Source organism: Astatotilapia calliptera, chromosome 18 (genome assembly GCF_964374335.1).
Source record: "Astatotilapia calliptera chromosome 18, fAstCal68.1, whole genome shotgun sequence".
NCBI lineage: Eukaryota > Metazoa > Chordata > Actinopteri > Cichliformes > Cichlidae > Astatotilapia > Astatotilapia calliptera.
The window spans coordinates 35695081-35712030 of NC_137439.1; the positions used below are offsets into that span (position 1 = coordinate 35695081).

Consider the following 16950-nt stretch of genomic DNA (forward strand, 5'->3'; position numbering starts at 1 on the left):
TTCTCATTCCTGCTGCTTCACACTCGGCTGTGAACCCCTCCGTATCGAGCTGGAGGTTACCACCTGATGAAGCCAACAGAACCACATCATTGAGAGATCCTGGGACCGCCTCAGTGGAAGCCTTCTGCCACCTAACTGTGTCTGGAGATTCTGTTCATAACAATCATGAATAGAATCAGTGATGAAAGGCAGCCCTGGCAGAGTCCAACTTATTGCCTGCTAGGTGGGCCAAGCTCTTGCAACAGCTGTGGCTCGTAACTGACCCCGTACTCCTGAAACACCTTCCACAGAACACTTTGAGGGACACCGTCGAATACCTTCTCCAAGTCCACGAAACACATGCATTCACATTGAATGTCCATAATTTAGACTTTAATTTCAGGAAGTTTTATTAAAACATTTAGGCAGGTCCAAAGTAAGAGCGAATCAAATAATCTGCAAACATTACTTAAATCCCTCTGACCTGATGCTGACTTTGTTTCCATCTTTGGTGATGTTGGAGAAAGGACGGCACGACCAAATATGAAGATGCACTTATCTCTGCGCCACATTCAGTGGAAGTATGATGGAAATCCTTCTGAATGAAGCCTCTAACATGAGCAGATGAAAAGCCCAAAATTACCAAACCAGTTTGCACAGCCACAGGTTGGGCTGCAGTTTTTAACTGTGAACGTCTTGGATCAAATCTTCTGGACTGCTCATCTCGAAGAAGACAAAAGGGAAGAACCCCGAGTCTCACAAGTTGTCTTATCGTCCACTGTCCACCCTCACCTTATCCATCTCTCCATCTGACTTACATGATTCAACACCAAGTTGAAACTTTAAAATCACTTCACTGGGTTTTCCTTGTTATCCCTGATGTAGGAAACATGTTTCTTTCTACTTCAGTTTGTCTTTAATAATAATAATAATAATGGATTGGATTTATATAGCGCTTTTCAAGGCACCCAAAGCGCTTTACAATGCCACTATTCATTCACACACTGGTGGAGGCAGCTACAGTTGTAGCCACAGCTGCCCTGGGGCAGACTGACAGAAGCGAGGCTGCCATATTGCGCCATCGGCCCCTCTGGCCAACACCAGTAGGCAAGTAGGGTAAAGTGTCTTGCCCAAGGACACAACGACCAGGACAGAGAGCCCGGGGATCGAACCGGCGACCTTCCGGTTACAGATACGCTTCCCAACCCCCTGAGCCACGGTCGCCCCATTATTAGCCACGGTCGCCCCATTATTAGCCACGGTCGCCCCATTATTAGCCACGGTCGCCCCATTATTAGCCACGGTCGCCCCATTAGCACACTTTCACATGAACCTTCACTGTAACAGACCTGTATTACTTCAAGTGCAAAGAAAACCTTTTTCTTTCTGAGCGTTTGGTAACATTACTCTTATTCAGAATCATGTATAATGTTGAGTTGGTGACACATTCCTCATCTTTCACTAATCTGCCAAGATCGAAAACGAGTCACGTCCATGCACACAATCTGGGTATAAGAATCACTTGTATTCAGCACAGTTGGACGGTCATGATAAGCTGTATCAGTCCTCAGACAAGTGATGCCGAAGATAAGCAACAGTCACACAGCGACGGCTCAGGACAGCACGGCGAGCCCCGTTTCTCTCCAAAGCCAGAATCAGCTTCTGTAACGATCACCCATTCACTCCGCCCTGTGTGATCTGCTGGTCACTCTTACTTCCTGGCACCAAACTGTTGTGGAAATTCAGTGCATTAAATAAAAGAAGTCACGCTGTTAGAGTTATATTTGAGTTTATTCTTGCAAGAAGGAATTCAGTCACAACAAGGCTCTCCTGCACTGTCCCGGGGAATTCCCAAACAAAGGATCCAGACCCTACTTATACACAATGTGGGAGGAAATCTCCAAACTATTTGTCCTGCTTCCAACACTAACATGCTGATGTGTTAGTTTTTATCTGCTGTGTTTATCTTGATAAAATCATCCCAATGAGAGATGTGGTTTTGTGTATCTGTTAGGATACTTGTGGCAACTGCTCTCCAGTCTCTGTGCTGCTGTTGTCATAGTCTTTGTGTACGTCCAGTGCTCCATACAGGCCCTCCAGCATAGCCAGTACTCTCCTCTGGATTGAATCCACCTGCTCCACTGGGCAGTATTCATCCAAACTGGACCTGAAAACACACATGAAGATAGTTAGACCCTCTTTCTGTGTCACTACACTGTTAAAGGACATTTAACCATCTGTGGAGCTGATTTACCTGGACAATGTCACCAGTGTGGGTTTGGGAAGGACCTTCAGGAAGAGCTGCACAGCTGAGAGAAGTCTGCCAATCTCTTCATCAGAGCTGATGTGATGAGGAAGCTCGACTGTGTCGCAGGTTAACCCTGCCTGGTGAACCTGAGGGAGGAGTGATGAGGCGAGTTTATTCATATTTATTTATATGTTCCCGTTCACTAAATATAACTTTATTGCTATTATTTATTATTATTATATACAATTATTATTACCATTTCATAGTCAGGGCATGAATTTCTTGCCTTTAGACTGGAAACCAGTTGAGGTAGTGAATCCATGCTGAAAAACACAGAAACAGTAAGACGATGTGGGGGCTGCTCATAGAGGCACACTAGCTCATCCCAGGCAAACAGATTCTTTCACTCACTGGTTAAACAACTGTAATCACAGGGGTGTTTGTTGCTTCAAAGAAATTTAAGGTGGAGCTGGCTCAAAAGCTTTCAAAAGGCTGGTGTACATTCGAATGGGTGACACGGGTGGGGCTGTGATGATCGAAGCTTGTGCCGACAATAATCAGGACAGAGCCGCGCTCCTCTGAAGATTCGTTCTGAATTTGTGGAGAGGACGAGCTTCAGAGCGAATGTCAACACACAGCGCGTGGAAATGTTGGCACAGCTGTAGAACAAACACCCAGACCAGATCTGTTCGGGATAGCGATGCAATCATTTCCACGCCTCTCTGCACCCCCATACCCCGCCCCCTTAGAGGCCGCGTCCATCACAGCTGCAAAACTTCACTTTTCTGTCATCTATCATCTCTTTACTGCTCACTCACAGTTTCTAACTAATTTCTCAGACTTTGTATCTGACTCAGTGTTCAGCTTAAATACAACCATGATTTAATCTGTGTAGACCAGGGGTCTGCAACCTTTAACACCCAAAGAGCCATTTGGATGCGATTTCCACGCAAAAGAAAACACTTTTATGCTTTGTGTGAACAACTAAAGTGTGCTGCTTATGAAATCCATGAAGTGCTACAGAGAAAATTACATGTTATTTATGTAATGAACACATTTTGAACTCTTAAAGAAATATAACAAAAGGAAAGCTGAACTAAAATGATCCAGAAAAAAACAATTGTGAGCCGCCCTCATATCTCCTTTGGGCTTTTGGAGCCTTGACCTGACTTTTAAAAAGTAATTGGAAAAAAAAGCTCGATGCTGCTGAAAGATGAAAAATAGATATTTGCAAAATTCTGCCTAAATATGTATTTTACCAGGTTAATGTGTGTGGCAGGCGTGGTCTGCAGCGCCGCTGCAGGGGAGGTGGACGCACCTGAGCGGCACCCGCAGTCACGCCTCGCCGCCTTTACGTCTGTGCGATCTATGCTGTTGTGTGTCGGGCTGTGAGCTGCAAAGCTACAGCCGGCTGTGTGCGCACAGCAACCGTGTGTGAAAGGTGGTCAATAAAGAGAAGCTGTAAAGCGTGTTCATGCAAACATCGTCGGGTCTGCCGTGATATGTTTACAACGGGACTTCTGCTCCTGAACCTCTGCGCACAGCGTCTGCAGGTCGGGGCGTACGAGTCACTTTCATCTTCACGCAGGACTGTAAGCTGTCATCTGTGAGGCGTGAGCGTGTTTGTTTTTAACACAGTTCACGGTGGAGCTGCTGACATAATGTGGATCAGAAGATCCATAACTGGCCTACCTGGGGTTGAAAGTCTCGATAAATGCAGGCGTTTCGGCGGGTACACCGGCTTCCGCCAGTGTGACGCTTATTTTGAGCGATGAAAAAATAATAAGATAAAATTTTATTTTTATATTTCAATATCACAATAATCTTCCAGTTTAGAACTACAAGTTTAAAAAGAACATAAATAAAATATACTTCAGCTAAATACTTCTAATTTATTTTCCCAAACCACGCGGAGCCGCAGTATAAGGACTAAAGAGCCGACCCCTGGTGTAGACAGTAAAAATGATGGTATTTAACGGGAAATGGACTGATTCTGTTTCATGGTGATTTCTACTCTCCAAAGTGGCAAAAACCCTAAACTAACACAGGCCTGATTCTATTATGGAAATCACTGCGTGCTAATACTTAGTGCCTGTGCACAGAGTTCACTGTGTCACATACAAATACAGGTTATCATGCAAAGAAAAGGCCACATGTGAACTACAAATGCCATCATATGTGGAAAAAAGGTTTTATAAGATGGTCTGCAGCAAACTAGAAAACTGCTCTATGGTCACATTAATTTAAATTTGAAACCGTTTTTGGAGAGCATGGATGAACATGTTCCTCAACAGCAAAGATGCTACATACAAAAAAGGCTGTTTATGAGGGAGCGTGAGGTCCTTCAGTGTCTGCAGCAGAATCATGGCCCATCAGCAGAGGTAAGTGTGGTCTGGTGAGGCGCAGCCATGAAACTCATGAGACAGATTGAATAAGCCATAAGGCTGATCTGTGGTTATGAGGACACTTCTGTTCCTCTGTTTCCACCATGGACACGACCCCAGCAGCTTCTCTAACAGACGGCTCCAGCCCCGTCTCACGGACAGAGAAAACCTTCAACATCCTCTGCTGGCACAGAGACGTCTGTCGGATTATCAGATTAGTATTTTATGAACGTTTCACCCGCTGGAACAAAATCAGGGATAAAGAAAGTACTTCCTATTCTCATGAGCATAAAGCACAGGGACAGCCAGCTGGGACATTATAAAAACACATTCACAACTTTTCAGCTTTACCTTCAAACAGCTCAGTGTTTGACCAACGCACAAAGTTCCCCAGCTTTCGTTCCTCCTTTGTTACGCCTCTAACTTTCAAGTGTCTGTTACAGAAGATTGATTTACCCAGGGTTTGTGGCCCAGCGTGTAACCGTCTCTTCTCCATCATCATCCAGTAGATCAGCAAATGCTGCTTCCAGGTCTTCTAACTGGCGTATACGATGATCTACACACTCACCGAGCTCCTCCTTAAAAGCACACAAACACACATTCAGTGTTTATTTGTTTTGCCTTTAATGAAAGCACAGCGTTAAGATTTCTGCTCAATAACAACACAAGAGACTTTCCTAAAAGCACAACATCTTTAAGGAACGCAGCGTTGCCTGTGCTGGTCAGTGTTCAGGTACGTTCTCTGTTTCTCCTTCTACTCTGCATTTCTACAATTAGCTGAAGTATTCGGATGTCTTTGTACAGATACAGCCGCTCAAAGCTGCAGCCGCCAGCTGCTGGAGTCGCCTTGGGGCACATCTGCTTTGCAGAGTGTCACCAAGAGTCAGCTATAGATGATTTTCTCAGTATAACTGTACGAGCTGTCCTGTAATATAAAGTGCAATGAGTGCTGCTGTGATTTGGTGCCATGTAAACAAACCTGCACTGAATTTGGATAGCGTTCACCGTAAACCTCGTCGCCCATCAAAACTTCCAGTTAAGTTTTGAAAATGTGAAATAAATGGATCAAACTTTACTGTCAGTTTGACCGTTCAGACATTTACAGCTCAGATCACAAAAACTATTGACAGGAAACAGTTTAATAATAATATTCCTCGTAGATGCCAAACCAGATGTGGAAGTTATTTCTGAGCCGGGTAGAATTTCATTTTCATGTAGATGTCGGGGCTTTATGGAGGCATCTCACAGTCGTTCTACGGACACCGACTGCTTTTTAAATCATTTTCGGTCCTGTCCTCGAACCTTAGAGGTAATGTTCTTTCAGCAGCGTTAGCTTGATAGATGTGCACTGCGTTTCATGTGGGCAGGCTGGGTGTTTGGAAATGTGAGCAAACAGCAACCTCATGGTGCCTTCAGGAAAACGGGACATTAGAAGATTAAAAAGAAACTAAAAACGAGTCTCTACGACAGTCGTGGTCAGAAGTTTTGAGAATGACGCAAAAATGAGTTTTGAGACAGTTTGCTGCTTCAGTCTTTATGATGCAATTTGCATATCCTGCAGAATGTGATGAAGAGAGGTCAGAGAAACACAAAGTCTTTCTTTGCCATGAAAATGAACCAACAAAGCCATCTCCACTGCACTGCATAAAAGGACCTGCTGAGACTAACGAGCACCAGGCTGGAGATCCTCATGTCATGCTGACTGCTATCACTAAAATGAGGGTGATGCTCAAAATCATTGTTCTTCCTGTTAACCATGGTTACCTGCAAATAAACATGTGCAGCCATCACTGTGTTGCATAAAACGAGCCCAAGAAAGTCCAGCAGGCGCCAGGACCGTCTCCTAAAGATGGGATGAGAGTGCCACCAGCGCAGAGCTTGCTCAGGAATGGCAGCAGGCAGCTGTGGGTGCATCTGCACGCACAGTGAGGCGAAGACTTTTGGAGGATGCCTGGTGTCAAGGAGGGCAGCAAAGAAGCCACTTCTCTCCAAAAGCCCATCAGGGACAGACCGACAGTCTGCAAAAGGTCCAGCGAGTGGGCTGCTGAGGACTGGGCTAAAGTCCTTTTCTCAGATGACGCAGTTTTCTGATTGTTCGGGGCAGCTGGAAAAAGGATTGTCTGGAGAAGAAGAGGTGAGCGCCACCATCAGTCCTGTCTCATGCCAACAGTAAAGCATCCTGAGAACGTTCATGTGTGGGCTCGCTCACAATTTTGCCAAAAAACACAGCCATGAATAAAGAACGGGACCAAAACATCCTCCCACAGCAACTTCTTCCAAGAACAGTCTGCCGAAGAACACACAGCCTGTTTAAACATGGCGGGGCCGTGAGGCCAACGTGATAACCAAGTGGCTCGGGGAATAAAACACTGAATGTTTGGTCCAGGCCCAGGAAACTCCCCAGACCTTAATCCAACGGAAAACTTTGGGCCAGTCCTCCAGAGGCAGGTAGACAACGAAGACCCACTAACTGTGACGAACTCCAAGCCTCGATTAAAGAACGGATCACCTCAGTCAGGAGTCAGACGCTGATCGACAGGGCAGACTGCAGAGGTGGGGCCAACACTGCAAATACCGACTGTTTGCCCTGCAGCAGCAAACTGTGATAACCAGTACTTGTACTGCATTCTTTTAAAAATGGGATTTTAACAGTAACGCAAAAATTTAATGTGATTCATTTTATTAAAGTGTAAAACACATCGATGGCTGAGGACGTGTTCCAGATATACCAATAGCTGTCATAATCAGAATCCCTGAACAAAGTTATAGAACTATACAACGCAGCAAGCCTGTAAATGAATGCGCCTCCACACTGCTCCCCCTGCTGGATACAGCAGACATTGCTACTGCTTCTCCTAAGTGTCTCTTAGGGACCTTTTAATCATGGTTGCATCGTCCATGTCACAGGTGGGGACATCATTACGGCCGTGCATCAGCTGCAGCAGGTCAGGATTCATCGCGGTGCTGTCGTTGATGATGTTAAGTGTATTTGTACATGAGTGGAGCGTCACACTCCACTCCTCCACAGCAACAGCTAACAAACACACTTTTGGAATCAGCTCTGGTGTCTTCCTCACTCACACGTGTGTTCTGTACTAATTTACATTCCTCTTTAACACTATTATTAATTCCCTTAAATTAAAGTTTAAAGTCTGTGTTTCACTCTCTTCTGTGTCATTCACAAATATCTATGGACTGTATGGATGCTTGGTGGAGAAATGTTGTGACTCAAAGGATTTTTCACCTCATCAGCATCCAGGCGGGGCCCTCTGAAGCTGTAGAGCTCCTGGAGGATGGCGTACTCCTCCTGGACAAACAGACAGCATGTAGCTGAGGTGATTGTGTAATGAAGATGAACAGATGTTTTAAATGGACTGATTCTTATACACACATTCACCCATCAGCACACTCGATGGATGCGTCGGAGAGCAACTTGGGGTTATTGTCTTACCCAAGGATACGCAGACTGGAGGAGCCAGGGATCGAACCACCGACCTTGCGATCAGTAGGTGGGCTCTACCTCCTGAGCTACAGCCGCCCCGCCAGTGTAACACATTACATGACAGAATGGATCCAGTGTGTGTGGACTGTGCTGCAGGAGGCTGCTTAACACATTAACAGGGTTTGTACCACACGTTCATTTTTATTGGTTAATTAATGAACTCTCTTCTGCTGCTTCGTCTGGCTCCAGGTTGCATTCATTAAATCTATATATTTAGAAATGGTTTTCATGCAGCCCCATGAAGAAGTCTTAACTCGGATGGAGCATAAACGGGGTGCAGTCTGTCACAGGGCTACGACACCGACGACCATTCATGATCTACAATCACCAGTTAACCCAACCCCACTAACTGCATGTCTCTGCTCTCGGGGAGGAAGCCGGAGAGAACCCACACAAACACGGACAACAGGAGAAGCTCAGGACCTTCTTGCTGTGGGGCAGCAGTGCGAACCACCAACCACACAAATAAAAACAAGAAAATAAAAATCAGACACTTCTGCCTCATCCTGCCCAGAATCAACATCAGGACCATTTGTTTTTTTCACCAACAGACACAAGATGAGGACGTCTCCAACTAAAACAGCTTCTTTCAGTATTAGTTCAGTGTTAGCGTCTGGCCTGTATTCACAAAGCTTTCTCCTGCTACCAGTAGCTGCTTGGCTAGAAGAGAGATCATTCTAAAAATGCCTCAGCAGTGGGATTGTTGCTACTATTGGACTCGGTCTGCTGTGGGGTTTAAAACTACAGCCTCCATAGCTGACCACAAGAGGAGATGGACGGATGTCCACCTGACACCCAGCAGCCTGAAGCTGTACGAGCCACAGAAAGAACGAGGGTGAGGATCCAGGACGAAGCGTCAGGAACACAGCGCCCCCTAGATCAGCTGCTCCATGAAACCCTGAGGCAGTAGGGCTGGGAAACAAAGTCCGGACAGCACTGTGATATTCTGTATGCAGATATCGATACAGGGACATCAGTAACTCTGGGAGTACTCAGTCAGGACAATCACACCACACTGAGACGCTGAGTTAAGTTACAGAGGGTGGTGCTAGCAACATGTGACCCATCACATGGATGGATATATTGCTCCGTCTGCACCGCCTACATGCAGCTCAACTCTAAAACATGTTTCACCTCCACTGAGACGAAGACAGAAAATCAGAACACCTGCATCTATAACTCTTTATTCTGTTAACTATGCAATTGTATTCTTTTATTTAACTGTACTCCTGATTCTGCCTCAGCTTCATCTCACTGAACTTTTTCAGCTTCTATTTATTTTATTGAACGATTCTGCTTTACTCAGGCTGACTTATGTTTGTTACCGTAGGCGTAGTTACCGTAGACACTATGTTTTCCAGCTTTAGGGATAAATACCGTACATTTATCACGCCTTAAAGATTTACACTAAGAACCAAAAGGCCAAAAAAGCACTTCTTCAGAGGCTAACTCTGTCTGTGCTCTGGAAAACAGCAGAAGGCGTGCCAATCGACAGTAATGACAGTGATTCTAAAGCCGGACAAACGTCTAATGCAGTGGAACCCCGACTTACAAAGACCCCATTTAACGAAACATTCAAGTTATGAAGGAATTCAATATTGCTGCCCGTGGTGCAGCAAAACGCCTTCCGAATCATGTGATAACCCCATGGCTGTCGCACTTGCTGTTCCACGTGAAAGACGTATTGTTGTTGCAGCGCTATTTCGTGTGCTTTACGTTTGCAATTAACCTATCGTTCATTGATAATGGGGCTGAAAAAACTTCAAGTGATTGGAGTGAAAAGAAGAAGCGTGAAGTGCTCTCGATGGAAACAAAGAGAGAAATTATTGATAAATGTGAGCGAGGTCTTCCTCCACCAAGAACTTCGTCTTCAGCCAGCAGCGCCTCACTCAAAGGGCGATGGGAAAAGGTGCCTCGACTTACAAAAATTCGGCCTCACGAAAGACCCTCTGGAACGAATTTATTTCGTAAGTCGGGTTCCACTGTAGTTCAATCCACTCAGATACGCTTCACAGGCGCCCGGCACACTCATCTTACTGGAATCCAAACTGGAGGCCAGAACATACCTTTCCCCCTGTAAAATCTTTTATCATCATTATTGTTGTTTACAATCTTAACCCATGTTTCATATTTGCTATTGTTTAAACTGATGTTGTTGTTTAAGAGACCAATTTAATTCAACAGACTAATAACAATGTTTCACAGTAAAACGAGCTTATGAGCAGAAGCTGAAACAGCGTTTCATTCAGTCCCTGAGGAAGCAGCAGAGTGGACGCGTACCTGTGTGTACAGTTCTTTGAACGGGTTCTTACAGGAGAAGAAATCCAGGTCGACGTCCAGAATGTACGGCTCCGTCTCACTTACAAATGAAGATATTCTCTTCACGATGTAGCTGGTTGATCCTTCATCGTCGACACCGCCTCCTCCTGCGCCATCGCCGTCAGCTCCATCCTCGGCTGTGCTGCCCTCTGCTGGTTGCAGCGAGTCAGTGTTTGCTGACGGAGGCTGTGAGCTGCTGGATTCTCCGGACTTCCTCCGCTCTGCTCGCGCTCTTTTGACTGAACATTCCTCTGTGTCCTTTTCTGTTCTCTGCTCTGAAATTAAATGTCAGATCAAAAAGTAGAAGAAAGGTTCAATTGGACAATAGCAGCGCCCTCTGCTGTTACCTCATGCAAACTCCAAATCTCATCAAGAGCAAAGTAAACATATCCAAACACGAGCTCAGATGGTCTCTTTGATCTTTAGTTTAAGGAATGCAGGGTTTTCCAGTCAGGATGACACAGTTTGATTCGTCCGATCAATTTTCCACCTCATCCCATTATAAATGAGCGGCAGCCCAGAGGAGACATTTCTGAATCAGGCCTGGTTTAATGCAGAGGTGCCTGAAGGCCCAAAGATCAGCCACTTCTGCAGATCCTCACAGTATTTCGACAGTATTATAAGACAGTCTTTGTGATTTTATGTAGACGAACATTATTCCGAACAGTTTCTCCCAGACTGGTGAACCTCTGCTCTCCCCGGTCGTGTCACCCAGCACCTCCAGCTGCATCGTTTTAGTACTACTTCATTTTCCAGCCTTTTGCTGCCTCTGTTGCAACTTTTTTGAGATGTGTCGCCGCCATCACACGCAGTACCTGTCAGCGAGCCGTGACCTGCTCTGACGGGATCGACTCGGATCACGCTCAGGCTGAAATGCTTTGGGTTGTCCAGCTGCTCCTCGCACACATAAAGACCATCGCTGAGGAAGTAGTTGTCTGTACTGGTCACTCTGCAGAGACAGGAGAGGACGAAGACAGGAGATCAAGGAGGGACAGAGATGTCTCTTGCTGTACCGTTCTTCTTCCTGTCCTACCTGATGGTGGTGGTGGATGAGTCTCTGCCCACAGTCATGCTGTGTTCTCCCTCTCTAATCTGCTGGGCCCAGTATGGATGCAGCCACACCACAGAGGACACGTGACCGGCGTACACCATCGGCATTATCCAGTTTTCTATACTCAGTTCACTGAAAAAAGGAAAATATGCAAGATTGGGGTGACATAAATATCAGTTCACCCACATCCACCCACACAGTCCACGGCTGCAGTGGGCTCACGTCTCTCAGCTGCTCCCTGCAGGTGTCGCTGTAGCTCATACTCTATACCAGGGGTGGGCAACTCCAGGCCTGGAGTGCCGGTGTCCTGCAGGTTTTAGATGTGTCCGTGATCCATCACAGCTGATTTAAAGGGCTAAATGACTCCTCAGCATATCTGAAGTTCTCCAGAGGCCTGCTAATGAACTAATCATGTGACTCAGGTGTGTTGACCCAGGGTGCGATCTAAAACCTGCAGGACACCGGCCCTCCAGGCCTGGAGTTGCCCACCCCTGCTCTACACCCAACGTCCTCCTCCATCACACAGCATCATAGCGTGTTATGAAGCTTCCCTGTCACTCTTGTTGCTACCCTGCTGTCACAGATCATCCTCGACACCTCGCAGCGGCTCCACGGAGGCTGTCCTCATACACGTCCCACACCACCCTCACTCCTGACCACCTCATACAGTACAACGGCTCCTCTCTTGGCACCATATGATACGTTTACTGTTTATCCAAAGAAGACCTTCTCTACACGTCATCACGACTGCGCTCCATACTGCTGCAGACTGATCGTCTCTCCTGTTCCTAACCTGCTTCCAAACGTCTGTAGCTTCTATTTCCAACAATGAATTTGAGCAACACATCTGTAATGTGAGCATTTGTAAGCTGAACTTTTCACTGCAAAACTGTCTGTGGAAGCGAGTCTTACAAGTTTATATCCAGGCAAAAAGTCGATTTCATTTTGTTTTAACGGAACAATAAAGAAGATTATTCATTACGAATGATTGACTAATTTATTATTTAAATCATTTTACATGCATATCAGGCTCATTCATTCACCACCACGACGTGTGACGTGTTGTTTGAAGAGCTCCCACCAACACTCCTGCTGCAAAAACACAGAGAACAAGCGGTGCAGTGGTTCGCACTACTGCCTCACTGCAACAAGGTGCTGGCTGTGACTCGTGCTGTGGTGGTTCTGTCCCACAGTCAAAGACACTGGTGGTTGTCCCAGTGACAGACTGGTGACCAGAGGAAGCGTCTTGTTTTCTGTTCAAACATCTGAATTTAACCCCCCGTGCCTGCACATATACCCACAGTCACACTTACATGTGCAGGCATTTACTGGTATTTTCCATCCTTTTCCAGGAGCTGTGGGCAGTAATGACATACCTCACAATGCTAAGTGTGACTATTGTCATGAGGCACCAGCAGAGGAGATGAGGAGGCAAACACTCCTCCACACCACCTAACAGGGACCTTTCATTGGCTGTCAGAGCTCAGCATACGGATCAAACTGCTACAATATTAACCAAGACTTTGTGCTTTATACATGTAAACATGGCCCAACTCACACAGATGTACTTCCTACTGAAAGGCTGCATGTATTTATTAGGGCTGCCACGATTAGTCGACTAGTCACGATTATGTCGACTATTAAAATCGTCGACGACTGATTTAATAGTCGACGCATCGTTTGAAGCTTTGTAAGATCACAAAGGACGCAGGAATGAGTACCGGTAGTAGGATTTAAGAGTGTAATAACGGACTGAAACAGAAGATGGCAGCACTGCATGTACAAGGATGCCAGCTGCCGTTAAACCCCGAAGAAGAAGAAGCTGTGTCCCAGAATTCATAGCGCAGCTGTCAACAATGGCGGCAGCTAGTTAGTTTTAACTTTACTCTTATTATTCTTTCTGGGGCACAAAATAAATGTTTAACATATTTTCAGGCGGGAATGTAGCTGTGTAAACCTCAAATATCTGCTCAGTTTATCAGGACACCACATATTTTCAAAAGCGCTCCGACGTTTTCGGAGACGTCTGTTACCCACTAGCTCGTTAGCTAGGCGGGGGCAAGGCTAACTAGAGCCGTGAGAACACCGGACTCCCGGCAAATCGTTTTCAAACCCACCGCTGTCTTTCGCTAGTCAGGTTAAACATGATATATGAGTCACTTAGATAACTTAAAAATGTTAGTTTGGCTTTTTTTTAGTATTTTATTTGTTCCTGAGTAAATCTGTTTGGCTGAGATTAAAGTTATAGTTTTTGCACAGCTAAAACTGTCAAGCAGACAGCTGATTATCAGAAGTGTGAGACGCTGGAGAATATACTCTGGTGTCCTGTTATATTTTAGAAAGCAAGGAGTTCATTAAACTTCACCGAAACAATCTGCAAATTTCATTAAAAATTAATAAACTACCATCTTGTCTTTATTTTTAGTTAGCACAAACACTTCAAGCTGTAAGCTAATGATAGTTATATAAGACCAGATGCTGCTGGTGCAATAAGCTGTACGCTGTACGTCCAATGGATGATGATCTGATTAGTCGACTAATCGCAAAAATAATCGGTGACTAGTCGACTATCAAAATAATCGTTTGTGGCAGCCCTAGTATTTATATATCTGCATCAGTCTAATCCTGGACCCTCACCCTGAACACTTCCACAATGCTGACCTGAAAGAACGAGCAGATTGTCGCGCCTTCTGTGGTCGGGTTGGTTTGTTTCCATGTTTGGAGCATTTTCAGTCCCCATCTGAGGGACTCTGGACTCCTTGTGGGAGCAAACTGTAGGTAGATCGTAGCTGTCACTTAGTCACACTCACAGCCAACATTAGTCAAGTGCTGAGAACACGACTGCGCCTCTTTTAGAAGTCGCCTTCCTTCACATCTTGTTGTAAACATGTGCAGAGACTAATATCACGTCATCACCTGAAGCACGTCTAGTTAATGTTTACGTCTCATACTTTCTTCCAGCTCTCACCTACGAGGAGCTTTGACCAACACAAGCCACAGTTTGACCCATAACGTACCCGAACAGCTTCTCCTTGTCAAACACTGTGTCAGCAGACATGTTGACAGGGATGAGGAGGTCAGGGTGGGAGTCCAAATGAATCATCTTTATGTTCTTCATTGGCAGATGCCTCGAAGCTATGGCCCGGTAGATGTGACACACCACCTGGTTGAGAAACAGTGAGATTAGCAATGTGAAGCTAATGTGAACGATAATTTTAATATTATCATTAAAAGCACAAAATCTTCTTTGGAAAGGATTTCAACATGACTGACATCATTCGTGAACATTTCTACGTTACAGGATCAGATTACACTGCTGAACATGAGAAACAAAAGCAAAGCATGGAACCATTTACACGTTTAACTTTGCAACCCCTCAAAATGATGTGCCTCGGGTCAGTCCTGCTGTGGCCCAACTTCTCCTGCTTCAAGCACAATGAGATGAAAATGTAGCCAAATAAGTAACGCAGGATTATTACAGAGGTTCATATAATGAGCCTGGTCTGTTCTAGCCCTCGCTGACTGATGCCAGCCAATGGACAAACCTGACTCACTACACGACTGCTTCACATGCTTGGCGCAGTGCGAGTGTGTTTTTCAACAAGGAGTACAAAACATAAACCTGGGCAGTAGATTAGACCACACTGGCTGAACAGTGTGAGGAGGTGTCAAGCTGTTGTTGCTATGGCTATGTTAAAAACCAAGGATATACCGTCCATGTTCACCATGAGTCTGTTAAGGAGAGGAGAACCCAGCGTAAAAACAGACTATGTCTGTGTGAAGGACCAGAACACAACAAACAACCAACAACTACAAGAAACAGTCCTTATTCTTTGTTTTGGTTTAGACATTCATATCTCACATTATGTCACTGAGTGGATTCCTTCATACTGGTAGTGATGAAAAGCAAAGTGGAGACATGCTGTTACGACTCCTGATCGAGCTCCAGTGAGAAACCTGCGTCTGCAGATGGTGTGATGGGTTTGCAGTAACCTGTTATGTTGAACAATCCTATTTCCTGCAGATGACAAAGTGCTTCACCCGGAATCTGAGTGAGCGAGCTCGGACGTTTGCTACAAGAGCAGATGAGACTGCTCAACTCCAAAAGACATATTTAAGGTTTTGCCAAAGGAGTAACCGGCTCACTAAATGGACAAATCACTATTTCGTTCATAGAATGGGATTCAGTGTTTTAGCAGTTAAGACAAAGTAAACTAGATAAACTTGTGTAAAGTTATAAAATACACAATAATGCATCTGTAACAATAATAAAAATTCTCTATAACAACTTCAGTTTTTACTCCAGTGACGTCATGAGTGTCACGTGGACGGACCTGACAGTGATTAAAAGTCTGATAAGAAACACAAATCTATCACTGAGTTCATCAGCTCACCATTTGTCTGACTGTAATATGATATGAATAATCAACATTAATCTGCTTCTGAACACTGGGAGGATTTATCTCGTTCATATACAAACGGAGGTCCACTGTTGTTATAAGAACGTCTCGTTCGTTAGCTTTAGCAGAACTATGTGGTTGTGTTTCGCTGCTGTGTTCACACGGAGAAGGCTTACGTCGTGGTGGTCCTCCACAACACAAACAGGCAGCTGCTTGTAGGTCCTCTTCAGCGGCACAGAGCTCATTCTGGCCGCGGGGAGCTAACGTCTGAACCCTCGGTATGTAGGTTCATTGGAGGTCGCTAGCACTGCGTTAGTTTCCAGCACATAGTCTGAAAACGGTGGTTTGAAATGTATGAAATTCCCACCGAGTAACAAGTTATGACTCAGAACCAGCGGAACTCGTACCAGCACTGTTTATATGTCCGTGTAGAAACAAGTCAATAGAGCAACGATTCCAGTCGGCATATAGAAATTCAGCGACGAACGGAGGAGAAAAGATTAAAAGTTTGTTTTTATTGAAAAGGAACTCCCAGAAACACAAACGCAAGAGGATCAGTTCACAAAATGCCTGCCTTACAGTTTACTGAGCACATCATCCACGTTGTTGTACCGTGGGCTCAAATACAGCTCACTAGTCTCAAAGCTTGTCATAAAACAGAAGAGTCAGCCACTGTAATCAGTTTATATTATTTTGCTGTTTTTTTATATTGCTTAGGCATAAAAATGGTAATCAAAGTACACGACTTTCAAAGAAATAATGTGACTTTTCCTTACAAACGTAGCAAAGTCTGGACACACACATCCACACTGTGAGACACAGAAGTGGGATGAGTGAAAGTCATGTTCAAAGCTACCTCAAGTTGTCCTACAGGCAGTGTTGGGTAAGTTACTTTAAAATAGTAACTTAGTTACATTACTAGTTACTTCTCTCAAAAGTAACTCAGTTACTTCAAGTTACTCGTTACTTTCAGAGTAACTAGTTACTAGGGAAAGTAACTTTGGTTTTACTCAGAATTCTCTTGTTAATGTGTTGCTTCCATAACTTTGCCAGTCTTCTAGCTTGCT

The 16950-nt window shown here is 44.9% G+C and overlaps 1 protein-coding gene across 2 annotated transcripts; it reads right to left on the bottom strand.

Moving 5' to 3' along the window:
- Positions 1–1751: 1751 nt before the first annotated feature.
- c18h5orf22 (chromosome 18 C5orf22 homolog) lies at positions 1752–16309 on the bottom strand. Of its 2 annotated transcripts, XM_026150377.2 has the most exons (10): positions 16060–16309; positions 14501–14646; positions 11466–11615; positions 11248–11381; positions 10394–10707; positions 7856–7918; positions 5068–5189; positions 2484–2550; positions 2234–2373; positions 1752–2146 (listed from the first exon to the last, which is right to left on the bottom strand). In XM_026150377.2, exons 1-10 carry the CDS (start codon positions 16126–16128, stop codon positions 1990–1992), a joined length of 1362 nt encoding a protein of 453 aa, XP_026006162.2. In that variant the 5' UTR covers positions 16129–16309; the 3' UTR covers positions 1752–1989. The 2 variants fall into 2 exon arrangements, with proteins under 2 accessions (XP_026006162.2, XP_080148410.1); XM_080292284.1 differs by lacking the exon at positions 7856–7918.
- Between the last annotated feature and the right edge of the window lie 641 nt (positions 16310–16950).

Coding starts and splice junctions, on each gene's coding strand:
- c18h5orf22 (XM_026150377.2), bottom strand. CDS start 16,128: ATGAGCTCTGTGCCGCTGAAGAGGACCTACAAGCAGCTGCCTGTTTGT. Junction 11,616..14,500: donor GACAAGGAGAAGCTGTTCGG/GTACGTTATGGG, acceptor TCCTTTTTTCAG/TGAACTGAGTATAGAAAACT. Junction 5,190..7,855: donor CCCGCCTGGATGCTGATGAG/GTGAAAAATCCT, acceptor TGTGCTTTTAAG/GAGGAGCTCGGTGAGTGTGT.